This window comes from Bidens hawaiensis, unplaced genomic scaffold, assembly GCF_021521415.1.
Source record: "Bidens hawaiensis isolate Kalapana, Puna unplaced genomic scaffold, B.hawaiensis_p1.1 tig00028092_1, whole genome shotgun sequence".
Lineage (NCBI taxonomy): Eukaryota > Viridiplantae > Streptophyta > Magnoliopsida > Asterales > Asteraceae > Bidens > Bidens hawaiensis.
The window spans coordinates 255,775-273,272 of record NW_027494575.1 but is presented as its reverse complement, the minus strand read 5'-3'; the positions used below and the strand labels follow the sequence as shown (position 1 = coordinate 273,272).

General features: G+C 34.3%; 2 protein-coding genes across 2 annotated transcripts; both read left to right on the top strand.

The window, feature by feature from the left end:
* The first annotated feature begins 3,051 nt into the window (after window positions 1–3,051).
* LOC143576398 (uncharacterized) lies at window positions 3,052–4,125 on the top strand. The gene is made up of 4 exons (XM_077060499.1): window positions 3,052–3,201; window positions 3,273–3,375; window positions 3,451–3,545; window positions 3,637–4,125. The coding sequence occupies exons 1-4, from the start codon at window positions 3,052–3,054 to the stop codon at window positions 4,123–4,125; spliced, it is 837 nt and encodes a 278-aa protein (XP_076916614.1).
* A 39-nt stretch (window positions 4,126–4,164) lies between these two features.
* Window positions 4,165–15,236, top strand: LOC143576397 (uncharacterized). Its single transcript, XM_077060498.1, is given in 30 exon segments — window positions 4,165–4,366; window positions 5,151–5,459; window positions 5,556–5,729; window positions 5,835–6,066; window positions 6,154–6,235; window positions 6,348–6,784; window positions 6,874–7,127; window positions 7,203–7,391; window positions 7,466–7,618; window positions 7,712–7,849; window positions 8,464–8,706; window positions 8,795–8,922; window positions 10,763–10,865; window positions 10,950–11,111; window positions 11,181–11,328; window positions 11,866–11,966; window positions 12,036–12,179; window positions 12,289–12,336; window positions 12,424–12,531; window positions 12,636–12,710; window positions 12,776–12,826; window positions 12,924–13,067; window positions 13,172–13,302; window positions 13,398–13,485; window positions 13,558–13,617; window positions 13,685–13,914; window positions 13,999–14,155; window positions 14,862–14,932; window positions 15,014–15,170; window positions 15,222–15,236. Coding segments are annotated over 30 exon segments (4,527 nt in total). The 5' UTR covers window positions 4,165–4,171.
* The last annotated feature ends 2,262 nt before the right edge of the window (window positions 15,237–17,498 follow it).

The following is a 17,498-nucleotide window of genomic DNA, read 5'->3' as shown; positions in this document are numbered from 1 at the left end:
AATCAGCAGTCGCATGACCCGTACGGTTACATGATTCACAGACTTTAGGAGGCGTAGCGAGGTTGTATTGACCTTTGTGATACCTCCTGCAGGTCTTGCATGGCGTGGCGTTAGGATTGAATCGACTTTGGTGTTGGTTTACGCCTTTGCCTTTGAAGTTGGTGCTTCCTCCAGATCTCTCTTGGGTAGTTGTTGGTGTAACCTTCTTATCTTCTTCCTTGTTGCGGATCATTCCGCCCATCATATAACCAGCTAACTCCATCGCGGAGTCAGCGGTTAGAGGTAAGTGAGACCTTACCATATCGCGGATTTCCCGCGGAAGTCCCCAAATGTATCGGGTAACCTTGCTGGATTCCGGATTCACTAGCTGGGGAACCAGACGACAGTATTCATGAAACTTGGTGTTGTATTCACAAAGGTTCGTCCCCACGACCTTAAGATTTAGAAATTTAGTTTGGATTTGGTCGGTTTCATGCATGGGACAAAACTTTCCCATCAACATAGTCTTGAACTCATCCCAAGACAGATTATACATCACCTCTCTCCCTTTACTCATTATCATGGTATTCCACCACTCAAGTGCTTCACCCTTGAACATAAGGGCAGAATATTGAATCTTTTCTTCGTCCGTACACTTGCTTGTGATTACAATTGTTTCCATCTCCTCAAGCCACCTCACGGTTGTGATGGCTCCTTTATCACCATGGAATTCTTTCGGTCCATCGTATTTGAAATCCTTAAACGAACACCCACTAATCTTCATTTTCTTAAATTTTTGCCTAACTTCTCCATCAGCGTTAGACTCATGAACACTCTCTTCGACACGAGATGGGTTCGGACGGGATCTTTCGGATTTTCGGGAAGGATTAACAGAATGAGAATGTTTTGAATTTTTCGATTGAGACCTAGCCATGGACTTTTCTCTAATCGCATCCCTAATCATCTTTTGGATTTGAGTTTTATATTTATCGGGGATAGGTTCATCTTCTTTCTCGGGGCCTTTCCCCTTTTCTTTTATTTCTTTTTCTTTTTGAATTTTCTCGATGTTGTTACTTTGTTCAGACATTATCTTTTAATATCTTTTTATATCTGAAATTTAAACAACGCTTCTCTTTTATTAAACATGTAATTTTATTATACATTCGTATAAATATCTCAAGGATATATATATATTTATTTCACAATACATACGCGTATATATATATCGTTCCAACAATATATATATATTGATATCTTTATTTTTAAGAACGTTTCAACGTTCTTGTTACACACATAATTCACATAACATACAAGATTATATTACACACACACACTTCTCCTTCACATTCTTCATCCAAACTGCTTTAGTCCTTTAAGAACTTTTTCACCACTTTTGTTAGCTTGTTACACTTGTGAAGGAGCTTTTCTCCCATCTTCTTCTTTTTCTTTCCTTCATCGGCCACCTTCTTCCTCCAATCATCTGTTTCATGCAGAGCGCGGTCCAAGTGCTCTTCATATGACTGTGGGACCTTGTTGGGGTATCCATATTGTGGAGGTGGGTCGCGGTAACCCAATGTCACCATCTCGTAGTGATTCCTTGGTTCTGGATACGGAACGTCGGTCATGTCGGAAGAAAGGTAGAAGAAAGCTTTAGCAGCTTGGTTTTGTTCTCGGATCTCATCAGCTTGCTCTTGAATCGAGGTAATTTCTCCTTGGAATGGTGGGAAGCTTGATGAAGCTTGATTCTTGAGAGCTTCGAGATATTGGACATATGGGTCAACAGAACCGTAGCTCGGGTTTTGGGAAGTGAGTGATCCATCCATTGATGTTGATATCTCATTGGGGTTATTGGGATGCTCTTTTTCCTGTTCAAATTCTCCCTGTTCAAATTCTTCCTCAGGATCCTCCTCTTCTTCGGGGTCCTCCTCCTCTTCTGGTTCCTCTTCTTCCATAGGTTCTTCCTCCTCTTCAGGTTCTTCCTCCTCCATATGTTGGGTAGTTTCGTTGATCATTGGGGGCATTTTGAAACTTTCGTAGGACATCATTACCCTCATCTTGGGCTTGCGGGACGGCCCTTCGCCATTGTTGGGTTGAGAGTTGACTTCATTAAGAGTGGAGCTTCCGGTATGCCACCTTCGTTGATCAAAGTGGCACTGCATCCAGTCGGAGGATGGGGATCTTGGTTCTTCCTTTATTGGTCGGTTTGAGAGGAAGGCATATGACGGGTGTGGATTTGGTAGGTATCCGGTTGGGTAGTACTGCGGCATTGGTGATGGTTGGTATGTGGGGATCTCCGAGGGGTGGTACGTCGGTACTTCTGAGGGGTGGTATATAGGTATTGTTGATGGGTGGTAGCTTGAGTGTCTTGGTGGCTCATTTCCTTGTTTTGGTGGACTATCGGGAACATTGATTGGATAATGTCTGCTTCCGGGATAGTATACCGGCTTGGTCAAGTCATGTTCCACATCTTGGTCGAAGTATGCTTCATAATATCCATCACTCATGTTATCCTCGGGGTAAGGTTCGGCGATTCCGGCCTCTTTTGCTTTTCGTACATAGTTCTCCATCCAACTTTTGAATGACATCTATATTATGGGTGGTTTTAGAATGTGGAGGGAAAGAAAATGTTACCAGCCTTTGTAAACGTAAAGGATAATACATATCAATTTTAAAGATAAATGATAGTGAGTGAAATTTGCTACAAACATAAAGAACAATTTCTGTAATTCTGTCTATATATAAATATTTTTTGAATATTTTTTATAGCCAGACCAAAAACCTTCTATCCACGCCGACCGTTGGGTTGATGAGCGGACCGCGCCCCACCATTAAGGGCGCCACTTGATGGCGTTGAGCGCCCAACGTCTCTCCCTTTTAAGGGGAGAAAAGAAAGCAGAAGAGAGAGGATGTGAGAAAGGATGGTGTGTAGGGGGTGGTGTGAGGTTAGTGGGTAGGGCAAACCCTCATGTAAACCCTTGTTTTCCTTTTCCTTGCAGAAAACAAACACGAAGCCGTTGGCTGATAATTTTAATAGGTGACAGTTGAAATCCCGAGAAGGAGGAAGAAAAGAAAATGACGGATTACACGAGCTCCTCCTCGTCGTTGCTGATATCTAGTTTCCGGCGAATCCCTCCGTCGGCCATTCCGGCGACCTTAGATTGCATCTTAGCTTCTTCCAATCCCTCTTCCTTGTTCTCTCTCCTCCTTCCTTTTCTCTCACAGGTAATCTTCCTTTCCTTCTTTTTCTCTATTTTTTTTTTATTATAAACCAATTCATTTCATTTTCTCGGCAGCAACTTACAACTGGAGCTGAAGAAGAAAGCTGCTTGGATGATGAGCAGTCTAATTTTATTTCATCTTATGTGGCTGCACTCTCTCATCTTTTGAAGAAACCAGGTAAACCCAAATTCTATTATTCTAAACTTAGGTTTTCTGCAATCATTCTGTACCTTTAAATCAACTTATCTGCAGGGCTTCATTTTCAAGATTTACAGGATTTTGTTTCCAGAGTCTTGATTCCATTGATGAAGATGACACACAATCATAATCGTGAGATAGCTGATAACGTAAGCTTATATTTTGATAAAACATAACCCACTTTGTAAGTCAAAGTTATCACCTCTAAGTAAAGCTATACTCATTTAATTATTTATTTAGGCTATGGCTTCTTTCTTGGATGTTGTGATGGAAACAAATGCTTGGACAGCTGTTGAAGAAACAATGGTTCCGTATTTTATCAAGTCGGTTGCTTTAACTATGGGAACACATGAAAACAAACAACCTCAGATTCCTGCGTTGACCACATTTGGCTCGTTTCCTTTGTTCATGGCGTGCCATATATTAGCATCTATTTTAGATGCTTCTGTAAAAGGTAAACATGACTTGGAAAGTACCAGCGGACCAGTTTTGGCGAATGGATACGATTTGCATGCGTTTACAGGAAACTTGATTTCTGATATTTGTAATGTGACTTTGCAAATGCTTTCACACAGCCCGGAACATCGGTCTTGTGCCATCACTATTTTTCTTCCTCGGCTTTTTGAAAGCGTTTATAGTGCGTTTCAGATCTCGGTTCGGGGGGGGGGAGACTTATCTTATTCCGGTATTATTATTATTCATACTATTTTGTATTATAAGATGATTTGATCTACAAGCTATTATTTGTATAAACAACAATTGAATATGCATAGTAATGTTTCTTTTCAGAAATAGTTTCTTTGATAAGATTTGGATATGCTGCAAGAGTTTGTTTTTAATGGGGGCTTCAGAGAGAAGAGATGCTTACACTATACTCTCATTGTATATATCTTATTCCTCTGTGAGCAGGGATGTAACATATGACTTAAGGGCCGAGAAGGAGTTTTGGGATGAGATGAAGAAAGGCTTGGTATATGTCTTTGGTTATTTTATTTTAATTAAGATTTAAGTTATTAAGGACTAATGCTGCAAGTTAGTGGGCTAAATTGGGTGATCTGTTATTATGGGTTGACTCTAAGCACTTTTCCTAGGCCGGTTAATGAACTGCATGAATGGAGTTTGTTCGTGTTCATTTTGTTTAACTTTAACCGAACATACAAACCTGAACAATTAAACTATCAAGTTTTCTTGTTCATGTTCGTTTGCTAAGAAAATGAGCGCGTTCGGTTTGTTTGTTGATATTCTATACGAATGGTTCACCAACGCAAATGAACATAAACGAATACCAGTTAAAAGTAAACGTGAATATTCAAGTTAAAGTCTAAAATACTATCATCATTACATCCAAGATTTCAGAAGTAGACAAAGATATCCAATTTAATCCAAGAATTTAAAAAATATGACATCAAATCTTTAATATATAGAACAATATTTCTTTTACATCGACATAGAAGGCAAACAGGAAACAGGCTGCGCCACTAGCTCCTTTTTGGATTCCAAAACCAAGTCTTTTTTAAACTACATTGATTGATCGTTGATCTTGGATTACAGTTGACATGTTTCAGTAATAAACAATTTTTTTAATCAAATAATTTAGAAAATTTTACGAATTGAAAATACATTTTGGGCAACTTTTATTGGAAATATAACGTTACTCTAATCGACTCATTCATAAGTAAATGGTTTGAAATGGCAAAACTTTAAATACAAGTACTTACAGATTTCTTTTATGCTTCTATTCTTGTTCTTATTAGGTTGACAAAGAACATATAGTGAGAAAACAATCATTACATATATTGAAGAGCACAGCTATTACCTGTGAGCCGAAGCAAGAATCTAGTTCTTTGGAGACAATATCCAATGCGACAAAGTCAAACCCTCATGGTTTGACCAAAAGGGAACGGTGGGCTAACAAAGAAGCCAAAACCCTTGGTATAGAGAGTTTATGCGAGTCTGTCGATTCTGACTCGATAAGTCAACGGAAATGGGGTGCGTTTTTTCTTTTGTATGAAATGCTTGAAGAATATGGCACTCATCTTGTTGAGGCTGCATGGAACTATCAGGTTTGAACAGCTTTATAGATACTGAAAGTTCCATGTCGCAATTGCAAAACGTTTTTATTTCTCTTAGTTAAACTTAAAGCTTTGAATTTTATGCAGATGAATTTGTTGCTTCACACATCTTCTGATAATCCCATAAAGCCTGTTGATGAAATTATTCATTTCGATCCAATGGAAACATTAGAAGAATTGTTTGATTGGTTAGCTGTGTTGTGGCAACGAGGTCTTTGCCATGATAATCCTCAAGGCATGCAATATATACTTTCAGATATAGTATAATAGCCCATTTGACCCGTTACAGACAAAAAATTACCCAAATAAACCATAAATCAATCTGTATATAAAGGGGTCAAAATGGCCATCTGTAATATATATTAGTCAAAGAATTGGTTTACTCTAAATTATAACAGTTTATTTGTGTACTTAGGAACTATACACATGTTTCTCACATGTTCATTTATTATATATGCAGTGCGTGGTTTAATCATGCAGTCAGTTTTCGGGATCGAGTGGAATAATCATGGAAACTATGCAAAGTTTGTTCCAAGAAATTTTGTACTTGGTCCTTTCATACAAGGGTTGAATGATCCTATTCACCACAAAGAATTCGGTTTGCTTTATATTTTTTCTATTATATGTTTTACATTTGATTTTTTCATATCTTTTATATTAAAAATGTTAGTGACTATTTATATAGGACTTAAAGGAGTCTACTCTTCAACAACAATCGATGGTGCTAGCATATTTATGCAGCAATATACTGCATGCCTGAGTGAACGGTATATATTTATGTTCAAATGTACTTTTTTATATAGTGATGTCATATCATTCATATATATAGTTTTATTTAAGCCAAGTATTGTGACCTTAAAACATATTTATATCAATTAGGGAACAGATGCCATTTATGAGCAATCTTGCTTCTCTTGTAAAAACTTACTCCTTTGGTCGAGCTGGGCTGATGTGTCTTGCTGAATGTGTGGCGGCTGCTGCTGGAATAATACCAGCTGGCAAGAACGAAGTATGTGATGAAGATGGTACTTACAATGACAAGGCGGCATTACTTGATGTTTTCAGGTTTATTATTGAGAGCAGTAAACAACATTTTAATCCTGGTTATCGTCTTAAAGGTTGAACATTTATAATTTAATCTGTATTTAATATAGGTTGCAATTTTTATTCACTATTTTACTCTTTTATCCTTTTACTTACAGTGTGTGGAAAGATTCTGGATGCTACTGTTTCAGTGATGTCTTCATCTGATGTGCCTTTTGAGCCTCTTCTTCACTTTATTTCATCTTTCCCTCCGGACTTCCTTAATTATGGTGGTAAGTGTATACTAAGTTATTAACGTTATGCTCTTTGTTATTTGTGTTTACAATTTCTCTCTGTATTTACTTTAAACCGTCATTTTTAGGTTTATTGAGAGAAAAAGTACAAGAATGGCTTCGAGGTTTTGAAAAGCAATCGTCTAATGGCGTTACTGGTGTTAAGCTCATGAAAAAGCTTAATGAATTTCCTATAAGTTTTATAAAACATAATCACTCAATTAATGATATCGTTAATTATGATGATGAAGATTTGGAAATGTGGGAACTTAAAGCAAAAAAATGGGCAAACGCGTTGTTTCTTGTGATAGAAGAAGAGCATCAATTAGATTCTCAATTGCAGGTATTTTCCGGAGCATCATATTTAAAATATTATTAGTATCTAACATTAATAGGGAAATATTATCTGTTTGTGCAGTTTATTCATACGCATGGGAATGACCTTTGCAAGATGAATGATAATTGGTTACCAGTAAAATATATGATTCTCATTTTGAGTATTATCCAAGAACTTCAGGAAATGCGTAACAGAAAAGTTGTTAACACGAGTTTTATGGATACATCCGCTGTAATCATAAACTTCACTGAATCGTTCACCTTCATATTGGTAGACATGGTTATTATACTTGCTTCATTAGACACTAATGGTAAAACCCAACTGTTAACATGAGTCCTATGCAGGAGGAACTGACTTCATATACCAACCAAACATGTTCGGTTTTCTGGTCTGAGGAAAATGGGGACATAAACCTGCCTTCATCTGTTACAGGGAGACTAGGTGGCCTTAGTCAACGGCGGTTGCCATCTTCTAAAACTACTGCTGTAGTACAAGCTGTATGATTTCCAGTATGCTCTTTTTAGTAATATCATTTTTTCTAAATGGATTTAAATGTAAATGATAAATTTTTGCATCTTTTATGTGTACAGATAATATCAGTCAAGACTCTTGCATCCATATCTTCATATTGTGCCCAATTTAAAGAACACACGTCTTTGGCTCTTGCTCTAGACGTTCTTTGGCAACTCTCCTGGAAGATTATGTCTTGCCCAACAAGTAACTCGGAGGTATTTTTCATGTTATAGTCCAGTTTACTTATTTAACTTTGTTCGTTTACGTTCGTTTATGTATTAATTTTAATGTTTTAGGACATTACAGTTTAGTCTAGTTTCATGAAATTAAGATATCAGCCAATACAGTTTTGTCTAGTTTTTGTAATTTATAGGCCCAACAGATTAATGTACATGTTTACTTTTAATTGGGGTTCGTTCAATTTGATTTGTTCATATCCGTTCATCTATGTATGCTTGTGTTCGTGCGCGTTCATTTTAAATATTAAACAAACCAACATAAGCAAACACAAATACATTCATTTTCTTAAGGAACGAACACAAACAAGAAAACACCGTTTGTTTAATATTTCGTGTTCTATCGTTTATTCGGTTAGGCGGATAAAATAATAAAAAAAATAGCTGAACAAGATACTGCTCAAGGCGCAGAAGTGTATTTTTAATGCATAAATTGTTTATTTTATTAAATAAGCAATTATTGAAACAATTTAATTTTGTAATCATATTTGAGATAACTATTTACAACAAATTAAAGTCATCTGACAAAAAGTATTTTGGGTCAACCTGACGCTTCTCGTGTTTATTTACTAGTTTATTTGGTCTTTATGCAGACTAAAGCAGAGATCTACGTAGGAGGATACGAAGCATTACATTACATTCTAAAATCACTCGTGTCAATGCATTCTTCTTTAGCATTATCTCTTTTAACTAGACCTTATAAAAATTCAGCACCAGAAGCTGAAGTCAAGCCTCATATAGATTACTTTGTTCAGATGTTTCTGGAAAACATTAATAATCTTATTGAAGCTGGATATTTGACACGTGCACGAAGGGCAATATTAATCGACTGGAAGGTAAACATCCACACTATTAAATTTTTGACTTTTTTTCAGCATTTGTATTTAAATGCTTATCATGTTTAATTTTTTATGATGTGTTCAGTGGATGTGCTTGGAATCCTTGTTGTCAGTCCCGAGAAATGCTATTCAAAGAGGAGTTTATACACAGAATTGTGAATATTTATTTTCAGATGATGTGGTCAGAAGGATATTCAGTGATTTAGTCGACAGGTTAGTGACTGACTTTGATTTGTTTCTTTATGGATAATTTCATATATATCCCCAGAAACTTGACAAATATCAAATATAATTAAACCAAATTCTGAATATCATATATATCCTTACAAAATTAGTCAAATATCATATGTATATATCCAAATCATATTCTAACTATCATATATATCTCCTTTAAAAAAATAATGAAAACACCATATATATTCATTCTAACATATTTAATAGACAAAATAGCAAAAGACGTCCTTTATGTTTGATCGTTTTTACAGTGGACGTCCTTTAGCAATAGGAAATGGCAGAAAACATATTTCATGTTTCAAATCTCTTTCACTTACGTCCTTTGGCGCTAACCCAGTTAATTTTTCTCGTTAAATCTGAACATGTGCAAGGCACATGAGGGTAGTATTGTAATTTGACATATTATTTAATAAATAAAGTAAATGAATAAAACAATTAAAAAAAATTGTATATTTCTGTCCTATACTCACTCTCTCTCTCTCTCATCCTTCTTTCACACAGTTTCTCTCTTCTTTTCTGCAATTCATTACCACCACCCATCACCATCATTAAACAACCTAGCAACCATCAAACCACAAGTATCACAGCCACAACTGAACTACCACCACCATCCCTACGCCGTTGGGCCCGCCGGAAAAAAACGTCGCACGAACTCTGGCGAAGCTCTACCGGTATCAATCGGAACCAATTCAAGGTAAGTAAAACATAAAGTTGTTGAGTCGGTCGAGTTGATAGAAGTTGATGGGTTGATTGATGAAATTAATAACCTGCTGCTACTGTTGCCACCAGAATATTCATAGAGCTTCCCTTGACAGAGAAGATGATGACAGCGACATCGGTGTCGCAGAGAATGGAAAGATAAGTGATGGTGTTAGCAACCGACGGATGCCACCGGAATATTCATAGAGCTTCCTCCGTGGTTGTTAGGGACATCGGTTTCATCAACCAACCCTAGATTCCGATGGTTGTTTGGAAGAGATGACTGGTGGTGGTAGCAACCGACGGCCGGAGATTACAATAGGGTGGAGACGGTGGTTGGGTGGTCTTCAAAGTGGGTGAGAGAGAGTGACGGGGAGAGATAGGGAGTGAGATTAAGAAGAAAGAGAGAGTTTTTATATTTTTAAATTTAGTTTAGTTATCAAAAATATCTTTAATTTTAATAATGTGTAAAATTACAATACTACCCTCATGTGCCTTGCACATGTTCAGATTGAACGAGAAAAATTAACTGGGTTAGTGTCAAAGGACGTAACATGAAAGGAATTTGAAACATGAAGTATGTTTTCTGCTATTTCTTTTGCTAAAGGATGTCCATTAAAAAAACGATCAAACATAAAGGACGTCTTTTGCTATTTTGTCTATTTAATAAAAGTATATTCATAATATAACTATTTTACCCTTAATTTTCTTATAAATTAAAATTTTCATATTTTCATTTTCATCCAACTTTAACTCATCTTTTTTACTTCTCTTTTTTCATATTTTCCAACGATGTTTGCTGCTCTGTCCAATTGAGACTTGATGTAGAAAACAAAAAATGACAGTAAAAATGATATAAAAAATAGGTACACAATGATTTGTTGAAAAAGCTGTGAAAGATGTCATTGTACAATTAAGAAAACAGTTAAAGAATGAAAGAAAAAAAAAGCAATAATAAAGCTGAGGTAAATGGTCATATTATAAAATGTTTAAAATAGATAAAAGTGTGATTTTTTTTTTGTAGAAAGTTAAGGTAAATGGCCATATTATAAAATGTTTATAAGCCTATAATTTTCTTTTTTATTTAACATTAAACCCTTGAATTTCTATTTAATTACAGCCTTGAAAATGCTGGTGAAGGTTCTGTTTTGCCCATGCTAAGATCAGTCAGATTGGTACTGGATATTTTTGCACTTTCTTCAGGCAATAGCATTAATGTCCAGGTCATCACATTTTCATTTTCCAATTTTCATAAAGTTATGTTTATAAATGAAATCAAGATATTCACATCTTTATATATATTGCAGATGATGTGGCATTTGGTTCGTTCCTCTTGGTTATTACACGTCAGCTGTAATAAACGAAGGGTTGCGCCTATTGCCGCACTTTTATCTTCAGTTTTACACAATTCAATGTTTCGTGATGTGAACATGCATGAGTTTAACAACACTTCAGGACCTTTAAAATGGGTATGTAAACTGTAATAAGTAATAACATAGATACATAAAATGTACATGCGTATTAACATGTTTCTGCAGTTTGTTGAGAAACTTCTAGAAGAAGGAACAAAAAGTCCCCGCACCATACGTCTTGCAGCATTGCATTTAACAGGGCTGTGGCTTTCACATCCGAGTGTAATAAAGTACTACATGAAAGAGTTGAAACTGTTAACTCTCTATGGTTCTGGTATATTCATTCCTTAAAGGGGGTGATTCTATATATACCCCTATAAACTTGGAAAATATTACATATACCCAAGCAAAACTAAAAATATTATATGTCCTTACAAAGTAGTTAAAATATCAAATATACCCAGTTCAATAAAGGCAATTTAAAATTTTCATGTATGCTCCCTTCTTTTACTTCAAATTTTTTAATTTACCTATTTTTAGCTTAGAATTTTTTTACCCATCTTTTCTAATTTTTTAAATTTGATATATGCCCATCTTGCTGGGCTTATCGTCGATGTCGATCAAAATCTAAATAAAAATTAACAAATAAACAAGTATAATGGAAGTGGGTAGAATGGTCATTAAGTAAAAAAATCATTAAAGTTGGATATATATGATTTTATAGTTTTGGCTGGGCGTATATGAAAGGTTTCAAGTTTGTAAGAGTATATATGAAATTAATCCTTTTTTAAAATAGTCGTTTTCTTTATTTTTTAAAATACTATTTTCTCAATTAAGATGGTAATTATTTTTTTATGATTTTTTTCTTCAGTTGCTTTTGATGAGGATTTTGAAGCTGAAGTGACTGAAAACCATGATGCAAGAACCGAAGTATCAATCTTGTCAGCAAGTTCTGATCCAGAGTTAACTGAGGTGGAGTTTTGAAAATCATTTCTTACTTTGTAAATGGCTGAATTGTATCTAATGTTTGTTTATAATTAGGTATTCATCAACACTGAGCTATATGCAAGGGTATCGGTTGCAGTTATGTTCAACACGCTGGCAGACTTGAACAATGAAGTTGAAAACAGTCATGCTTCTTTACAATCTGGAAAACTGTTTCTGCTTGAGCTTTTACATTCTGTGGTAATGCTGGTTAAATTAATGATAATAATGTTTGATTATAGTTTTTGTATATGTGATTTATATTGTTTTTATTACTGTAGTTATCTTAGTCTGATGATTTAAAATGCAGGTGAGTGATACTGATCTTGCAAAGGAGTTATATAAAAAGTACAGTGCGGTTAGTTTAGTCTTTTTTTAATGCTATCATTGACAAACGATGATTTGTATGTTATTTAATTTCTTTTCTTGATTTTATATCTGACAGACTCATAGGCGGAAGGTTCGTGCATGGCAAATGATTTGTATATTATCTCGATTTGTTGATGAAGAAATAATATCCCAAGTTATGGATCACTTGCATACAGCCCTTTATGTAAGTAGACAATGATATAATAATATTTGAATTATATTTATATTTAGATTTTTTGAAATAAGTATGTATGCTAAAAAGTTGTACTTTTATGCATCTTTATGTAGAGAAACAATATGCCCAGTGTTAGACAGTACATGGAGACATTTGCAATTTATGTATATCTGAAGTTTCCCTCACTGGTAAAAAAAGTTTTTTAACTGATATATATATATTATGTTTTATCCAAAAAACAAACTTCTTGCAGGTTGGTGAAGAGTTAGTTCCAATGGTTCGGAAATACGATATGAGAACTCAGGCAAGTTACAAGTATTGTGATTTATCATTATTATTACTATTAAAAATTTGTTAAGTTTCATTTTGAACAATCATTTAAACTATTTCACTGGTTGCAGGCTCTCTCATCGTATGTGTTTATAGCAGCAAATGTTATTTTACATGCATCTAAAGACACCCAATCAAGACATTTGGATGAATTGCTTCCACCTATCATCCCTCTGCTGACATCACATCACCATAGTTTACGCGGTTTTACCCAGGTTTTAATGATTATAATTATTAAATGGGAATAATTAGTTAATTACATATATATATATATATTATATATATATAATCTTACGCTACATCAACTTTTGTTATGCAGTTATTAGTATACCAAGTACTTTCCAAATTGTTTCCTACTATTAATTCTGATGCCTATGAAACACTTTACTTGGAGAAAAGGTGTTTTATGGAATTGAAATCATTTTTAGAAGTCAACTCTGACTGTGCGCGGTAATATATCTCTATTTAAAAAATATTACTAATATAATTTGAAAAATGTTTTTTACTTCTCGTGCTTTAATGATGATGTTTGATTTATGTTGCAGGTTGCGTCTATCAATGGAAGTTCATCTTGATGCTTTTGATCCAAACAAATCCATAACGCCAGCTGGAATTTTCAGTAACCGAGTTGATGTAGTGTTATACAAAATTCTCGATTTTCATAAATTTATAAACTTTAATATATGAGTTAATTTTGATTTACAGGACAATGAATTTGAATGTGCTCACGTATCACTCTTAGAACGAGTGATCGACTTTCTAAATGTAAGTTTTGGATTTTATATTTTTAGGATTACATTTTGTTTTTTCTTATTAATCAGTTGGCTTGCAGGATGTGAGAAAAGACCTCAGATTTTTAATGGCTAAAGATGCAGCACAACTTAAACGCGAGCAGATTCATATTCTAAATCCCAAGTCAAATGGTCAACTCAAAGAGGAAATGACTGCAAATATACAAAATGATTTGTCTTTGGATTTCCAGAAAAAAGTTATTGTTTCCAATCACGAGAAACAAGATTCACATTCCAGCTCCTTAAACTTCAATGATGCGTATAATACTCTGTTGGGTATGTTTTAAATCTAGTTATTTATTGGTAGACATTTAAATAAATAAGTTATGTTAAATTTAATTTATCGATTATCGAGTTTAGATGTCGAGAAAGAGGACGGGCTTCTTGATCAATCACTGAGAACGAGAAATATTGCAATGGGAAAACTTAAAGCGGGCCGACAGCAAATCATTCTGGTAGCTTCATTAGTTGATCGTGTGCCTAACCTTGCCGGACTGGCGCGCACATGTGAGGTATATTTATACATACATTGATACATAGATACATACATATACACACTTACATACATGCTGGCTCAGATTCTATAAAACGCGCACACAATACCGGACATTATGCAAGAACAAACTTAAATTGTTTAATTTTTTCTATCACTGGTTCATATTTTTACACAACTTTTACTTCTTAAATACAAACGTGTATGTTATATGTATAAAAAAACCATTAAACTAATTTGTTCATATATATATATATATATATTTTTTTTTTCACTTTTAAATGTTTACCACATGCATAGGAAATACACCTACACATTATCTGTTCATGTGTATAAATAAACAAATTTATTTATGTATTTTTTACAGTGCTAAAAGAGACAATAACATTAAATTTTAAAAATTAAAAACTTGAAAAATGAATAATATATTTTATTCTTGCAAAACACTGCGTAGAACCCTCCCCTAGTATATGTATATATATAATTATAATTGTATAGTTATTTATCATTTCTTGCTGTCAAAAAAATAGTTTTGCTAATTTCATTTAATATTTTTTAAGTAATTAAACATTACCAAAACAGAGGATTTTATAACAATTGATATTTTGACTGATTATTATCACTTGATCATTTCCAAAACTTACTTCCGTACATCTTAAGCATACACACAATAGTAGATTTGACCAGTTCTGAGATTTTGATCAATAGGCGTATGTTACTTGTAGGTTTTTAAAGCAGCAAGTTTAGCGGTTGACAACGTAAACATTTTACAAGATAAGCAATTTCAACTTATCAGGTTTGTTTGTGAATTAAGTAATTTGAAACTTTATTTCATTCAGTAGTTGATGCTTAAGTAATAAATGCTACTTTCTGTCAGTGTGACTGCAGAGAAGTGGGTCCCCATAATAGAGGTACCAGTAAGCAATGTTAAAGGTTTCTTGGAGAAGAAGAAACATGAGGGGTATTCTATCCTAGGTTTGGAGCAAACGGCTAACAGTGTTGCTCTAGACAAATATGTTTTCCCAAAAAAGACGGTAACCACGCTTATTTTATTTATTTACTTGTTTTTTTTTTCAAATTCCTAGTATGTTGGAGGGTGATTTTAGGTGTGCCAATCGTGTCGGGTTGACGGGTTGAAATGTGCAACCTGAGCCTGGCTCATATTATTATTCGTGTCAAAAACTTCACCCCTAACCCGCACACAAATAAATACGGGTCGCCCTGAACATGACCCGTTTAACCCATTTTTCAAAAATAAAAAAAATAATAAACAAAATTGATATGATTTAGAGTTGTTAGAATAAATGAGTAATACTAATATTTTATTTTAGAAAGTTATTAAAAATCATTAAAAACCTTGAAAATGAATTGAAAATTACAAGTGTATCTTAAGAAAAATGGAAAAGGAAAAAAATACAAATAAAAATATAATTATAAAAGTTCTTTTAATAGTTAAACGGGTTAACCCGTTTTTATACGGGTCAACCGAACCCGACCTTTATTAAATGAGGGTGTGTTAGTCGACCCGAACCCGTTTTTATACGTGATTATGTATGCTAAAAAGTTGTACTTTTATGCATCTTTATGTAGAGAAACAATATGCCCAGTGTTAGACAGTACATGGAGACATTTGCAATTTATGTATATCTGAAGTTTCCCTCACTGGTAAAAAAAGTTTTTTAACTGATATATATATATATATATATATATTATGTTTTATCCAAAAAACAAACTTCTTGCAGGTTGGTGAAGAGTTAGTTCCAATGGTTCGGAAATACGATATGAGAACTCAGGCAAGTTACAAGTATTGTGATTTATCATTATTATTACTATTAAAAATTTGTTAAGTTTCATTTTGAACAATCATTTAAACTATTTCACTGGTTGCAGGATCTCTCATCGTATGTGTTTATAGCAGCAAATGTTATTTTACATGCATCTAAAGACACCCAATCAAGACATTTGGATGAATTGCTTCCACCTATCATCCCTCTGCTGACATCACATCACCATAGTTTACGCGGTTTTACCCAGGTTTTAATGATTATAATTATTAAATGGGAATAATTAGTTAATTACATATATATATATATATACATATATATATATAGTTAATTACATATATATATATTGGAACAGGCCTTTTGAGGCCTGTTCCAATTCAAATAATAAGGCCAGAAGATATTGCTGAAGATGTTCCAAATCCAGAGGAACCAAAAATTGCTGCAAATGAGTCTACAGAAAAGGAAGATACTATTGAAGAAGATGACTCTCAAAATGATGATAATGATAATAAAGAGGGTAATACTGCTAAGAAGGTTGATATTTTGTCCCCACAAGTGGAAATGACTGATGAGCAAAGGACAAATATCCAACAAAGTCTTGATGAGGCTAAAAGGAAGAATCCCTTAGTCATCAAATTAATAAGATTTGGATATGGATTTGATAGATTGGCTCCTCTCTCTGATGAGTAGTTGCAGAAAATGATTGACAAAGAGGACTATGAGAAAAAGAAAAACCTTCAAAAGAAAAATGTTAGTTCCATGAAGTTTAGAGATTATCTAAGGAAACATGGGCTGAATGAGAAAGATTTAAGAAGGATGAGTTTCCATGATTTGCAGAGACAATATAATACTACAAGGGAAACTGTTGAGAGAGAATAAAAAGAAAATTTTGAGAGAGAATAGAGAGGACTATGAGATAAAGAAAAGCCTTCTAAAGAAAAATGTTAATTCCATGATGTTTAGAGATTATCTGAGGAAACATGGGCTGAATGAGAAAGATTTAAGCAGGATGAGTTTCCATGATTTGCAGAGACAATATAATACTACAAGGGAAACTGTTGAGAGAGAAGAAAAAGAAAGATTTGAGAGAGAATCAAGGCTTAAAGAAAGAATAGAGGAGGTAAGGAAGAAGTATGCAGGAAAGTATGGATACTTGATTGACAGAGGTATGGCACCTGAAATGGTTGATAGCTTGCTAAAGGCTGCAGTTGAATCACACTACAGTAGACTGACAAAGAAAGAACAATTAAAGAAAGATAAAACTGAACCCTATGCTAAAAGGAGAAGAATTATGACTCTAAGAGAGAAAAAGAGGGCTGAAAATGAAAAGGATGAATTGGAAAAAGCTAAAGCCCAAGATACTCCTATTCCTATGGAAGTAAAGCCTGAGCCGATTGAACATACAGATCCATGGGAAAATGAGGAGATGATTCAAATCTTGAAGGAGGTGATGAAGAGAAAAGGAATGAAAGAAAATGTTTTTGACATGTTGGGTAAAGCTCAACTGAAAGAATTATTCAATGAAAAAAAGAGTGAATGGGAGAAAGTGTTAAAAGAAGGTGTGAACCCCAGAGCTTT

Bases quoted from the DNA above. Each gene is read 5' to 3' on its own strand.
- LOC143576398 (XM_077060499.1), top strand. From the start codon at position 3,052: ATGACGGATTACACGAGCTCCTCCTCGTCGTTGCTGATATCTAGTTTC. The intron at 3,202-3,272 runs GTAATCTTCCTT...TTTTCTCGGCAG, and splicing joins TCCTTCCTTTTCTCTCACAG to CAACTTACAACTGGAGCTGA. The intron at 3,546-3,636 runs GTAAGCTTATAT...TTATTTATTTAG, and splicing joins ATCGTGAGATAGCTGATAAC to GCTATGGCTTCTTTCTTGGA.